This window comes from Juglans microcarpa x Juglans regia, chromosome 1D, assembly GCF_004785595.1.
Source record: "Juglans microcarpa x Juglans regia isolate MS1-56 chromosome 1D, Jm3101_v1.0, whole genome shotgun sequence".
In the NCBI taxonomy this organism is placed as follows: domain Eukaryota; kingdom Viridiplantae; phylum Streptophyta; class Magnoliopsida; order Fagales; family Juglandaceae; genus Juglans; species Juglans microcarpa x Juglans regia.
The window spans coordinates 17,511,356-17,525,502 of record NC_054594.1 but is presented as its reverse complement, the minus strand read 5'-3'; the positions used below and the strand labels follow the sequence as shown (position 1 = coordinate 17,525,502).

The window sequence follows — 14,147 nt, the reverse complement described above, 5'->3', positions numbered from 1 at the left end:
GGGCTTGCCAACATCTATAGTTACTCTCACTCGTATAAACTCTCCCCAAGCCATTTCCCCTTGTCAATGTCCACTTCTTCTACTCGACCGATTGAACTACCTATAAAATTACCAATGTACTCGTTTCTTGCCATCAATGATAAATCATAAAGTCTTACCCAAAATAACGCCTCTGTAAACTGGATCTGGTGCACTTTTTGGGATCCCTCCACCTCCTTAATCATCACTAAACTTTTATCAAAAGCCCAAGGGCCCTCCCTTGTAACCCTCTCCTTATCCCTGATATCTTCAAACTCCACCAGAAGTAGAATGGAGCTCAGATCCCTAAACTTTATCTGCTTCACTAGTGTCCTTGCCTTCCTCATCGTTTGTTTGAAGGCCTCCTTATTGTAATGTCTTCCCGTCAATAGCTTGAGAAGCAGACACATTTTCCTCCTCTGATGACCGCATCTTCCAAAGGCCCTCCTTTGATGATCGCATCTTCCAACCTCTGCATATCCACCTGAATAGCTTCCTCTTCTTGCTCCGTGAGAGAGAATCTCTAGACTGTAAAAACTGTTATCCCTGTACCAGGACAGGAGTGGGACCTCTACGAGGGGGAGAGAGAGAGAGAGATTCTTTTATAGTGATTAATGTAAAAGAGGCGTTCTTGTATGTTGGCTGTGTTGTGCGAATGAATGGCACAGATCAGAATATGCAAGTCTTGATAAGAATCCTAACGATCCTTAAATTCTTATAGTTTGTCTCCTTCTGCATTCATGGTTCTGATGATTAATAATAGGCTATAGCTTGAAAGAAAGGAAATACTAAAGAGGTAGACTCCGTTCTTGCAAGTAGAATATGTGCTCTGGCATACAATGCTCGACCGCAACCCATATAAAAGTTCAGAATATTTCACCGTGAATGACACAAAAACAGAAACACACCAAACACAACCACGAATTACATGCTCAGAAACTCATATACAACAATCTGCAGAATTTGATCAGAAATAGAAGATCAAACGTAAATCTGCGCGCCTTATATATATTAGAAAATTCTATAAATCATATTACTACCCCACTTTCATCCCACTAAGTATGATGTGACACATTTATCATCATTAAATGATCATTTATTACATATTTTTTGATCATCTAATAGTGATGAATATGACACATACCACTATGATCAAAATAAGATAAGAGTGTAGTATATATAGCATTACTCATATATAACTCATATATAATATATCTTGCCACGTGGATCAGCTCAGAGCTCCTCATCACGGCCTCGACCGGCTATATTGTCTTTAATTTCATGCGTCTTCTGCTTGGCTGTCTCCAAGGTTTCTGCTGCTTTCTTTTTAGCTGCTTCGTAAGCCTCCTTCGCTTTTTCCTTTGCCCAACTTATGTGGTCCTCCGCCTCGGGCGTCTTCATCTTCGCTTCCTCCACGGCACTCCTTCCCATCCCTGTCGTTGCATCCTTCGCTTCCTCCGCCTTTTCGGTTACTCTACGTTTTTCTTCCGAAGCTTTCTCTGCTGCTTCCCTTGCCGCCTGATATGTCTTCTCCTTTGTCTCTTCTATCTTTTGTGATACTCTTTCCTTCGCTTCAGAAGCTTTATCTGCTGCTTCCCTTGCCGTCTGAGATGCCTCTTCTGCCTTCCGGGATGTTATTTCCTTTGCCTCATTTATTGTTTCGCTGGCTTTCTCGGTCGCTGCATTCTTTACTTTACTAGCCTTCTCCTTTGCTGCGTTTGCCGCTTCACTGGCCTTCTCCTTTGCTGCGTTTGCCGCTTCACCGGCCTTCTCCTTCGCTGCATTTGTTATGTCACCAGCCTTCTCTGTAGCAGCATTTTTAGCGTCCCAGACCTTCTCTGTTGTCGCATCTTTTACATCTCTAACCTTATCTGCACTGTATTGACCCGCTCCTGCATGCCCATCGATTCAAAACACAACAATTAATAAATCCATAATCCAACCTCTTTTAATGCTAAGGAAGCCCTGATTATCCTAGGAAGTAGGATCGTTCACAACTAAGGCAATTCTTCATCCATGAACCTTATTTCTAAATAGAAAACACAACCACCTAGTCCATTTGGCCACAATTAGTAGCAATTGTTTATGACAACATTCTTTTGGCAACTCATTGGGTTGTCCTTTCATAGTTATAACGGTTGGTCAATTTTTTTCTATGGAATTACGATTGAGGTCGTTTGGCGGGGAGAGAGTTTAGACAAACCAGAAGCCACCTCCTCGAACTTGTCTCTGGTCTTCTTTGCAGCGTCAGACGCCGTATCAGAAGCCTTCTTAGCAGTTTCCTTGGATTCCTCTTGCTTCAAACCAATTTTCTCCTTAGCCCACTCGGCCCACGACTCCGAAGCTTCTCTGGTCTCTTGCGCCGTCTCTGCCGCTTTATCCTGCGCATGTTTCGCCTTGTTCTTTGCTTCCTCATAGTCACGACCTTCCTCATTTGCTGAGTGCACAGAGCCCCCCGCAAAGGAGATTTCTAGCACTACCAGCATCACCACCACCATAACAAATAGCCGAAGAAGTAGCTTGGAAGCCATTATAATGGATTATTATCAAACAAACTCACTGCCCTTTAACGTACTCTAATCTACAGACGAAGATGGGACGAATCAGAGAGAGTGATACGAAGTGTCAAAGCTAGGGAACCAGGTTTGCTGTGAAAACCGACTGGAGTGATGATACACGTAGACCGTATCACGAAAGGATGAGAGTGAAGTGCAAATTTACCGAGACTGGGAATTTAAAGGAAGAGGACGATGATCTTGGGCAAAGACACGAGTCAGGCAACGTGGCAGAGCTTGGAATGTGAGGTACCATGTGTCAGGTTTAGGCTACCCGGATGTCATGTAAAGTACCCAAAAAGGTTCGTGTCCTCGTCTCAATGGGACCAACATGCACGAAGGAGGTATATATTAGCTTCTCGTGGATAATTCAATTGGTAAAATCTTACGTAGGTGTTAGGCTTGTGATATTACCAAAAGTAGAATTCTTTCTAAATTGTTTAGCGCACCCCAACTCGACTTTGGGACTTGATGAAATGCATGCAAATTTCTCCACGACAAAAAGAAAATTTCTAATTTTAAATTTTTTTAATATAATATACTAGCACGTGCTTGCCAGCTTCAGAGAGCGTTACGGTCCCAACAGTTCAAATTGATTAGAAAACAGGAAAGGAAATATCACAACTATAACAGGAAATGCAATACAACATTATCATACAATCACCTTCGCCAATGCTTTGTTTTGTTGAGAGCATTATCATAATATACTGGAAAAGGATACATTATCTTGGAAATGTCGTATTTTCAAGATGCTGGATCGATTCAGACAAAACGATACAAAGAAGGAATGCCCATTTTAAGGTTAATTTTGCTGCAACCAGATTTAAAAGCAAACTCGCAATCCACCTCACGTTTTCACTTACAAAGTGAAACTCCAACAGTTCGAAAAAGTCCATGTCTTATCTGCTAGAACATTTTGAAATAACGCCTTGAAATTCTCTTCAAAGCACGTCATAGCAACAAGTAGCAACAGTTGCAGATTTCACGGACCATAGCCATCACATATTTAGAATGTTGAAGGTTATAACTTATAACAAATATCAAGGAGGTAATGGTTACAACTCCAAAATAAGAGCACAATCAATTTGCATATTTCAGCTGGGAGAGCTCTTCAAGTTACAAGTTGAATGTTGCAATAAGTTCTGCTCACAAATATGTACTGTCAAGTATATCAAGAAGGCTATAATAATCTCTCTAGAAAAGGAAAACGAAAAAGAAGGCTATAATAATCATCAAGGAAGAGATGGTTATAACTGTGGAAACAGTAGACGCAATCCTCTTTACAGGTTTTCAAAAAGGAGAGCCATCTGCAAGTTAATTTCTGGCCAAAAGAAATCAGAATTTTGCTCATTCAAGTCCACTGTAGAAAATGGAAGGCAACAACAGTGCAATTTTATAAGAATATAGCGAGGAAAAAACAGTTTCCACCCACGTACTAGAGGATGTTTTATACCTTACATAACTATCAAAACTGACACGTTTTACCCTCTAACTACTAACACTGATAATAGCAAGTAGCAAACTTGTCCAATTATGGTCGTTAAGATGGATGAATCTTAATGAATGGTGCACATCGCAATGTTTTAGCACTCTGAACGTGTAATATGTTCGTTTTGGTAGTTTTGGATGCAAAGTGTAAAACACCATTTGATATGCAGGTGGAAACAGCACTTTGCCCTGACGTTAAAAGCAAAAAATATAGAGGTCAATAGAATCACCATGAAGCCTTCACATGTCTACAACATATGCTGATCTATATAAAGGTTTGGGTGTAGGGAAAACTGCTGTTGTCCGAAACCGATGTAAGGTGTGTTGTGAGAGCACTCCTAGACACCACAAAATCACCAATGAGATACCAACATTAACATCAAGGGCATCTCTTCAGCAACAAAAGCTCCTACGTGAATAATAACAAAAATAATGATGATGATGATTATGATAATAACAAATGCTATCATGACCGTGGATTACTTCTGATTCTACTCTGTAGCACGTGGAATTTATATATTCAGGATAAGAAATGAGAGTTTGTTCTCTGTCTAATAGCAAGAAGCAAATTTGAGAGATAAACCTGATTACTAGCTCAAATTGCATCTAATTTTCCCAGGCCAGAACATGGTTTGCAGATCAGAAGCAAAAACTCAGTACAGGTTCATACATTGGACAAAGAAGATACCAAGCGTCATGTCTTTGCCGTCTCTCTTTAAAATGGTGCCGAACAAAATGCTCCATGGTTTTGATGCTGAATCTGCTTGCAAACCAAAAATACTGCTATTGAGTTAAAATAATACCTATAAAAGGTTCCTTTTTTTTTTTATAAGTACCTATAAAAGGTTCCTTCGGTGAAGCAATGAGGCATTATAAAGCTAATGCAACTAAATCAGAGAAGGCAAGTGCAAGGTTTTTTAAAGTTCGAGCAAACACGGTGTGTGTAGAGTTTGATATATCAGGCCAGTAAAACAGATGAGCATACCATGCTCAGCCCCATGCCATCAAAATATAGAAACAGGTCTCACAGTTGAAGAAGAATATTTTTAGGACACCAAATCTAATCAACCATACTCCTCAAATTTGCAATTCGCTATAATGGAGGCAGACCACTTGGATTCACAGGTAAATGCCAAACATGCTAACATGACGGAGAAAGACAGCATATCAAATGCCTTTTTTTTTTTCTTTATTGGTCACTTAACATATCAAATGCCTAACCCAGATTACCTACTCCAAAAGGGTATGTTGCCTAACCAAACAATTAATGCTTCTTATTCATGCTTACATATATCAACCATTGTGGTCCTCATTTAATGGAAGTGCATTATCAACCTCTCTATCTGGTTTTACATCAAGTTAATAAGACACAAAGTTTAACATCATTAACGGTCCAAACACCATCATTCATTAGGATCACCTTGCTCATTGTATTATTTACCTTTACTTATTATTAGGTAGATTTTTTGTATTTAGACACAAATACAATGATGGCTATAACATGAAATATGCAAAATCTCATGCTCATGCATGAGCCATATGTCCACCTGTAGACGCACATGCAATCTCAGGCATATACACACAATAAACATAAGACACAGACATGAACAATGTACATACCTAACGTTTTTTTATTATAAGGACAAACATATGACAACAACATACACATATACGCCTAGAACTAACTATGCACACCACAGAAATATCAGTATAATTTACAGGAAAAAGAACAAGACAATTTACAGGATAGAGAACAAGAACTAGTTGAGTAATATGATGTAAAATATGCAGTAAACTGTGGTCAGCATTGACATGAGCTACAAAGAGAAGATTCTAAACCATCCTAAACTCTCAAAAGCACAAAACCAAACCGCCAACAAATTTTTTTGAAAAAATATACAGCAGGAAAGCAAGAGTGTTACCTAATTAACAATGTCCTAACATGTCTACTAGGAATCTTTGCATGTCTTCTTATTGTGGCCTAGGCCTTTGCACTTGCTACACTGGAGCTGGCGTTTAATAATGTCTATGGATTCAGCCTGCTTCATCTTTGGCCGGCCTGGTGGTCGTTTAGTAGGTGGAGGGGTTACAGTAACTATTGCATCAGCTGATTCACCCTCAATTGGTCTGTCTACATTTGGAACTGGGTGAATGGACTCCGCATATGTTAAACAGTAATTTTCAACTGTGAAGTATCTGGAGCAATAATCATATGGGCTCCTACCAATGCATTCAAAGACAGCAATAGCATGGCAGCAAGGCAAACCAGTTAATTGCCATTCCTTGCAGCTACAATCCCAATGATCAATATCAACTACATCCACAGATTCTCCACGAACCTCAAATGTGTTACCATGTAAGTGTAACACTTGAAGTGATTGAGCTAATGAAGTTTCCTTTTGTAGCCTTTCTTCTTTAGATGGTGTTAACTTTGTTGTCCTTTGACTGGAATCCACTCTACGCATATAGATAGATTCCATCATCTTACCTCGCAATGCATCAATCATCTGTGTTATTGGCAACTCATGTGCTTCCGATACCCAACTGTAGAATTGTTGTCCAAAGTTTGATGTCATTAGGTTATACCTTGCTCCTCCAAAGAATGCATTTGCCCAGTGCTCCGGCTCACTTTGTATGACCCAATTGTAAGCTTCAGGAGAAATGCCTTTAATGTTCTCAACACTACGATTAAAACCATCAAGTTTGGGTGCATAAGCAGCCGCATATAAATCATTAATCATAAATCGCCTTGCCTCATGAGAAAATTGCCCCTTCAAGTCCTTATTAAGTTTCTCAGCAAGATGGCGTAAGCAATAGCTGTGGTAGCATTTATCAAATATCTCAGCCAATGACTCCTTTAGGCCATTCTGAAAATCAGCAACAAATGTAATCTGCTGAGATGTTGACACTGCAGATTTAAGTTCCATTACAAACCAATGCCAGTTTTCCTCAGTCTCAGCGTCTACAACAGCGAAGGCTATTGGAAAGATACCATCATCGCCATCGACAGCTGTTGCAGATAATAGTACCCCTTGGTATTTCGAATTGAGTGGAGTGCTATCAAGGAAAAGGAGAGGGCGACATCCTTGCTGAAAACCAGACATCGAGGCATGGAATGATACAAAGAGACGATGAAAGCTTGAGTCATCCTTAGTGGTAAATGTGGCGACACTCCCCGGGTTAGTTTCCTTTATCTTCTCACAGAAAAAGGGCAACAGATTATATGCCTCTTTATAAGAACCTTGAAGCTGCTCCCTTGCAATCTCTTTTGCACGCCATGCCTGAGAATAATTTAATTGAATCCCATACTCTCGTTTGATGTCATCTGCAATATCCTTTGGCTTGTAGTTTGGGGCAACTTTCAACTTCTCCTTTATGATACTTCCCACCCAACCCCTAGTTGCGCGATACCCAGCTTTTACAGCAGCTCCTTCACAAGTATGTTGTGTGTTCATTTTCTTGATACAAATCAACTGGGTCGTAGACAACCTTGATGCATATATTCTCCAAGGACAACCTTGGGATTTGCATTTGACAGTGACACGATGGCTGTCATTTTTCTTATATCTATAAGCAAACCCATGTGCAATTGAGTATTTATGCAGAGCTTCTCGGAATTCACTGAAACTGTTAAATCTTTGGTCCACACCAGTGATGGTGTTTTCCCACTGTTGTGCAGCTTTACGATGCTTGTCATCATCTGAACCAGCAAGGTAGCTTATAGGGGTTCCACTGACCATGTCGATATCCATACAATTATTGCCATTAGCTGTATCAACTCGAATATTAAGAGGGGCAACTACAGGAATCACTGCTTCCGACACAGTCGTCCTGCTCGACCTGCACGATCAAGTATGCCAAAAGATTGTTAAACTAGGAACATTTCTGATTCAAAGTTATTTTTCCTAAATACTCATTATGGTTTTTCACAACCACAACAATTCACACCACAGTACAGAGAGGAATGATCAATTTTGACTAAAGAAACAAGGGAATTATTCCCTTTTGAAATGAAAAACGCCCACCCTCTAACTCCATAACATGGTGTGATTGCAGAAGCCATGGATCCAGGGGAATATATGCAAAAACATTAATAACTACCTACTAGCAGGCATATTGGATACATTTCGGGCTGCAGCCTCCTCTGGCATGATAAACACGTCAACAGTGACAGAATCACCCAGAAAATTCACCATGCGCTGCAAATCCTTGTCTTTGGAAATTGTGATGAGGGTCTTCTTATTACCAGGAAGAAAATACTTGATAATCATATTATCAACGCTAAAATCAAACATTTCTGCTATTTCCGACTTGAAATCATTTAACTGAGTGTGCTGATCAATGTCTATAGCAAAGGCCTCACCCCCGGAGTACGACAAAGACCCCTCTTTATTGGTCACAAACTCCCCACCAGATTGGCATATTGCTATAATTTTCTTCACTTCCATTGCCTGCCCAAATATTTCAAACGATATTACATAGCAACATTGATTAAAAAAAAGTAATTTGACAGAAAACAAATGTTTGCAATGGGGTACATTCAGAGCAGCATGTTTAGCAAAGAAAAAAAAAAAAAGGAGCCAACTACAAGTTTTTCTACATACACTGTTCAACATAAATTCACCGTTCCATTCATAAATTCTGAAGCTTCACATATTGGTAAACATTAAAAAAAGCCGACTTCAGCATAATTCAAACAGAATTACAAATAAACCCGCATAATCTGCACCATGATTACAAATTACCAAAAGCACCACAAAGAAAAGAAACATAATTTGGAACACCCAGATGAAGAATTCACGGGCAACAGGCAAAATACCGATTTTTGTTCTTTACACGAAAGATGTAAATAAATGGACAAATCCAGATAAAAAGGTTAGAAGAGAAGCTCAAAAGAAGCGGGAATAATCTAGTCTCCAATTAAGAAAAGACACGACAAAATTATATAGGTGGTGAGAGTCAAACAGAAAAAAAAAAAAAAAAAAAAACAAAGAAAGAATCTAGAGAAGAGGCTAATTTGCTCTGGAGACAATGTTACCTTTACTTCCATTTAAGGCAGTTTGGTGGTTGTTCAAACTTCTTCGACAATAAGTAGGTAAAGAATCGGAGAGGAAGTGAGAGAGAGAGCGAAGAGGAGAGCGCGCGACCGGGGAGAGAGAGAGAGAGAGAGAGAGAGAGAGATGAAACACCGTGTGTTACCCAGTAAAGATGTTATCTGGTGCCCTCGCTTACGACTGTCATGCCATTCCCGAATCCCTTCTCCCTCTATTTTCTAGTCACGAAACGACAGTGGGTTTATCAACGTAACTTGAAACTGAGATACCTTAAGACGACAGTCGTCACCGATAATTTTAATTTTAGGTTTTACTTCTTAACGCATATCATCTCTCTATTTATTATTTTCTTACGGACATTTCGAAAGAAGAATTATGATCTTTAGTTTATTTCTTGAACTCCTAAAAACGATCCCAAAAGACATTGAGTTGCATTTTAAGGGTCATCAACACTCAAATAGAAATTATTATTTAAAATACATCGTACCAACTATGTTTAGGATGGTAAATAAATAAGACTACTTGATAATATGCTCGAAATTAGTTCAGTCAAATTCAAATTTAATTGGATTATTTTATTAAATTGACCATTTGTGAATACAAAATTATGAGCGATTATATATAATATTTTAGAACAAAACATTGGCATTCATAACAACAGAATCAATGACAAAATTAACACCCAATAATTACAAATTAGTATCTAGTAAGACTCTAAACTGAATAAAATATGGGTATTGATACCACAATTGAATAGCATCATCCATGTCAAGGGCATGTGGCCTGATGGCATAAGACCCACATCTCCAAAATGGAGATCATGGGTTCGACCCCCCGCCCCCAATGTATCAAAAAAAAAAAAAAAAAGAATCGCATCATCCACAAAATGAGCGTGCATCACAAGTAAGTGAGCTCCTTAATTTCTTTGCATACCCACATAAAGTACAACATAATCCACAAAGTAAGAAGAAGACTTTGAATTTCAAAGATCATATTCCCTTGCCTTGAATAATCAGGTTCCTTAGTGCCAATAGCTTCAATCACAAATAAAGAATCCACTTAATATTAAATTTAAGATCATCTGAAATCCCATCAAAGCAGCCAAAACCTCAATGTCATCCACTTCAAACAACCCAACTTCTTTCCGACTCAAAGTAAATAAAACATTACATTTGTTATCCCTTATAATAACTCCAACACCCGTAGAGTTAGAAGAACAAAATAATGCACCATAAAAATTAAGGTTTATTGTACCTTAATGGGGAGGTTTCCAAGAGAGTACAAGTTCCTTATGTACAATCAGTTGGTGAATTTTAATAGTAGTATAACCCTCGACATATGCTAAGCAATTATCAACAACATCTTGAAGTACATAATTAGAATTCTGAAATAACTTCAAATTCTTATACTATCATACATCCCACGAAATAATAATGAAAATAGGAATTAAAATTAAATCAAATTGCATCAAATCTCAAATCAAATCAGCAAAATGGCCAGAAACCTCCCGCAAAGGTAAAATTGAAGGACAACGTACAAAAAGCATGACAGGTGTCTTCTATAGCCAATTGACAAAGAGGACAACCTGCAGTAGAAATAATATCCCGCTTCAGTAAGTTCAGTTTTATAGGGAGGCTATCCTTACAAGTATGCCACCCAAAATTCTTAACCTTATTCAGAAGATTCAGATTCCAAATTTGAGGCCAAAAGATTGAAGGACCATGGGAATGAAAACTTTCAGCTCCAATTCTAGAATCAAACAATTTCAATGCTAAGTGATATCCAATCTTAACTGAATACAAATCATTATTAGTGTCATTCCATACAAATTTATCTTCACACTCTCTTGAAAGTAAAGAAAGTTGTAAGATATCATTAGCAACAAAAAGAGGAAAAACAGATTGTATCAAATCCACATCCCAAGAGTCATGGTTCTTATGCATAAGTTTACCATCAAATCAACTTGAACAACATAGTTAGATGGGAGTGTCTAAGGTAATGAAAAAATTAGAACCCAATTATCCTAAACTATCTTGACTCTATTACCCTTCACTATCCTCCAAATACACCCATTCTACAAAAAAGGTTTAGCGGCACTAATACTTCACCATATATAAGAGGGCTTCCTACCCAAATTTGATTGTAAAAAATATGAAGTAGGACAATACTTCGATTTATAAACCCAAGACATCAAGGAATTAGGATTTTGAATCAACCGCCAACCTTTTTTTGTAAGAAAAACCAAGTTAAAATGCTCAAGTTCTTAAAACTCATACCTCCTCTTATCTTTGGAGAACACAATTTTGACCAACTAATTTAATGCATCTTCTATTCAAACTAGTGTTGTCCCAACTAGAATTTTGCAAACAAACATTCTAACTCCCTACAAAAGGATTTGGGTAACAAAAATAGCTCATAGTGTAGGTTGGCAATGCTTGCACAACTGCTTTGATCAATGCTTCTTTAACGGCTTGTGAAAGTAACTTTTCCTTCCAACCTTGCAACTTTTGCCAAACCCTATGTTTAACTCCTTAAAAGTATTACATTTAGAACATCTTACCAAAGAAGAAAGTCCCAAATACCAATCATGATGTGGAGAGAATGTGCATCCCAAATGGCCATATTGCATCAACTTCCTCTGGTCCTATGTTTGGGCTAATCAGAAGTTCAGATTTATCCATGTTAATCTGATGTCCTAAAGCCAACCCATACACTTGTAACATATGTTTCATATTTTCATTTTGAGACCGAGTAGCTTGGCAAAATAATAGGTTGTCATATACAAAAACAAATGAGTAACACTATGAGCTCTAGGATAAGCTTTCACACCATTTACCAATTGTCTTTGCTCAGCAATTTGAAGAAGAGAAGACAACCCATCAAAACATAGAACAAATAAGTAAGGTGATAATAGGTCTCCTTGTCGCAGACAAAATAGGCACCCCATTAATAAGCACCTTGTAAGAGACTAAATTAATGCAATAAAATACAATAGTCACCCATCTCTGATCAAAACCAAGTTTCAACATAATGCTTTCAAGAAAACTCATTCCACCCGATCTTAAGCTTTACTCCAATTTCAATCACATCACACCCCTACATCCTCTCCTCTTTTCACGAATACAATGCATAGTTTCAAATGCCACACGAAAATTTCTTTGAAAAAATTTACATTCACTGAGAAGTTGAAGGATTTCTCATCCTTAGGTCATGAAAAGATATTTTATTCACAGAAAAGTTGGAGGATCTTCTCATGTCATGGAAAGAGATCATCATTTTATATCATTGTTGGTTCTATATAAAATCCGAAACTGCTAAGATCACTTGTCAAATTTGTGTAGAAATCAAGTAAAGAGAGCGTACATGTAGCCATTAGAGAGTGAAATTACCCAAGTACCCATGTATTGTATTATCACGTTCTACTAATTCAATCAACAAATTGGTTAGTGATCAATAATGAAATAATTTGATAATCAATCAAATATATAAAATAAATAAAGTACGTTACACCAAATTTGATTACGAAGAAAAATCCTTTAAATAACTCTTTAAAGGTAAAACCCTACAGGGCAGTCAAACTTAAAAAATTTAATTTTATTATTTGAAAATCTGTTACAAGTAATTCTCAATAACAAAACCTTTGCTAACCAACTCTCTTACTTGACCCGATAAACAACACATTTGTCTCTACCACAGTAACAATCAGAACCTCTAACAATCTTCAAATATTGACTTTTCTACTAGAACTGAAACTCCAGTGGATGAACTAGATCAATCAAACTCCAACATGTAGTAAACACGCACTCAATGAGTGAAAAATAACTAGAAAATTCTTTCTCTTAAGAATTTTCTCACACATAAGCACTCGGAAAGACTCTCCAAAATCTCCAAGACCAAAATCTCTATAGATCCTAACTAGTAGGATCCATTAAATAAACAATCTAATAGGAATTTGACTCGTAGTAGAATTTTGCTGACGGAACAAATTTGATAGGAGTTTGAGTCATAGTGAAACACTGAAACTTTGCTGACGGATTTTGCTACCGCCTAATACTTATCTTCTCATATTGGCTGTTTCACATTCAAACTTTTTTCTAGATAAGATCTATTATCTCTTGAAACTTGACTTCTACACGTTTGACTTATCTAAAACACTTCCCAACAACCTCTAGATAAAATCAAAATAACCATAGATGAAGTCAAAATATTTTCCATTCATCCAAATTACAAAACTAAAGATAGGATGAAGTCTATCATTTTAGTCACCTAGTTCTATCCAAACTTATCAACTTAATCACCTAGTCCTAGCCAAACTTTTACATCTACAATCTCCTCCTTTGGCAGATTAGTGATAAAACCAACTTGATGAATGTAATCTAAACCTATCAAAGCACAAACAACAGACTAAGAAATCGAGTATAAATTTCAAGTAAATAATCAAGAATAAAAAATACTGAAATAGAACAGTGACTAAGATTAGTACTATCAAAATTTACAAGATTTAAAATCTCATTCAAGGTCTAAGCATGTTCTTATCCAACATCAAAATTATGTCCAAATTTTGTTCTCTCCCTCAATATTAAACTATTTAAACAGAACTAATTGAATTCCCCCTCAGCAACACACTTACTTCAACTCCCTTTAAATTTCACAATACCAAAAAAAAAAAAAATTGCTCCCCCCCTTAATTTGCTTAGCTCTTCTCTTCACTCCCATTTTTTGCACTAATCTGACAATGATCACTATTTTTCATATCGGAGTCCATGACATTCTCCAACACCTCTTGCATCTGTGAATCTCATCTGTGAATAGTCAGTGACACTATCATAATCAAAATGAATGAGATCCAAATCTATGTGTGCCGTGTAAAAGACAAGATGATACTCCTTGATTTGACAAGGCCAAAACATCCTCTAATCTCAACTCAACCACGTATTTAGATAGAACTGATGTATGAATATGAATGCATGTAAAACAATTTACAAAAGATTGAGAAAATTTGGTTGAGACAAAAAATCAAACACTTAGTGGG

The 14,147-nt window shown here is 37.4% G+C and overlaps 2 protein-coding genes across 15 annotated transcripts; both read right to left on the bottom strand.

The window, feature by feature from the left end:
* Window positions 1-830: 830 nt before the first annotated feature.
* Window positions 831-2,719, bottom strand: LOC121237829 (late embryogenesis abundant protein D-29). Of its 5 annotated transcripts, none has more exons than XM_041134746.1 (4): window positions 2,222-2,710; window positions 1,819-1,910; window positions 1,225-1,785; window positions 831-1,028 (listed from the first exon to the last, which is right to left on the bottom strand). In XM_041134746.1, the coding sequence occupies exons 1-3, from the start codon at window positions 2,547-2,549 to the stop codon at window positions 1,252-1,254; spliced, it is 954 nt and encodes a 317-aa protein (XP_040990680.1). In that variant the 5' UTR covers window positions 2,550-2,710; the 3' UTR covers window positions 831-1,028; window positions 1,225-1,251. The 5 variants fall into 5 exon arrangements, with proteins under 5 accessions (XP_040990680.1, XP_040990687.1, XP_040990673.1 ...); XM_041134753.1 differs by having other exon boundaries at window positions 1,225-1,752; XM_041134739.1 differs by having other exon boundaries at window positions 1,225-1,719; window positions 1,753-1,910; window positions 2,222-2,709.
* Window positions 2,720-3,951: 1,232 nt separating this feature from the next.
* LOC121237520 lies at window positions 3,952-9,329 on the bottom strand. 10 transcript variants are annotated; one of them, XR_005934938.1, is made up of 5 exons: window positions 9,100-9,329; window positions 8,163-8,512; window positions 5,984-7,901; window positions 4,732-4,841; window positions 3,952-4,399 (listed from the first exon to the last, which is right to left on the bottom strand). XR_005934938.1 is itself a non-coding variant. In XM_041134293.1 (4 exons), exons 1-3 carry the CDS (start codon window positions 9,109-9,111, stop codon window positions 6,011-6,013), a joined length of 2,253 nt encoding a protein of 750 aa, XP_040990227.1. In that variant the 5' UTR covers window positions 9,112-9,329; the 3' UTR covers window positions 4,551-4,841; window positions 5,984-6,010. The 10 variants fall into 10 exon arrangements, 3 of the variants coding, with proteins under 3 accessions (XP_040990227.1, XP_040990219.1, XP_040990265.1); XR_005934939.1 differs by having other exon boundaries at window positions 4,750-4,841; XR_005934940.1 differs by having other exon boundaries at window positions 3,952-4,250; window positions 4,750-4,841.
* Between the last annotated feature and the right edge of the window lie 4,818 nt (window positions 9,330-14,147).

Coding starts and splice junctions, on each gene's coding strand:
- LOC121237829 (XM_041134724.1), bottom strand. CDS start 2,549: ATGGCTTCCAAGCTACTTCTTCGGCTATTTGTTATGGTGGTGGTGATG. Junction 1,911..2,221: donor GTTCGAGGAGGTGGCTTCTG/GTTTGTCTAAAC, acceptor ATGGGCATGCAG/GAGCGGGTCAATACAGTGCA.
- LOC121237520 (XM_041134293.1), bottom strand. Junction 7,902..8,162: donor TCCAATATGCCTGCTAGTAG/GTAGTTATTAAT, acceptor TTGATCGTGCAG/GTCGAGCAGGACGACTGTGT.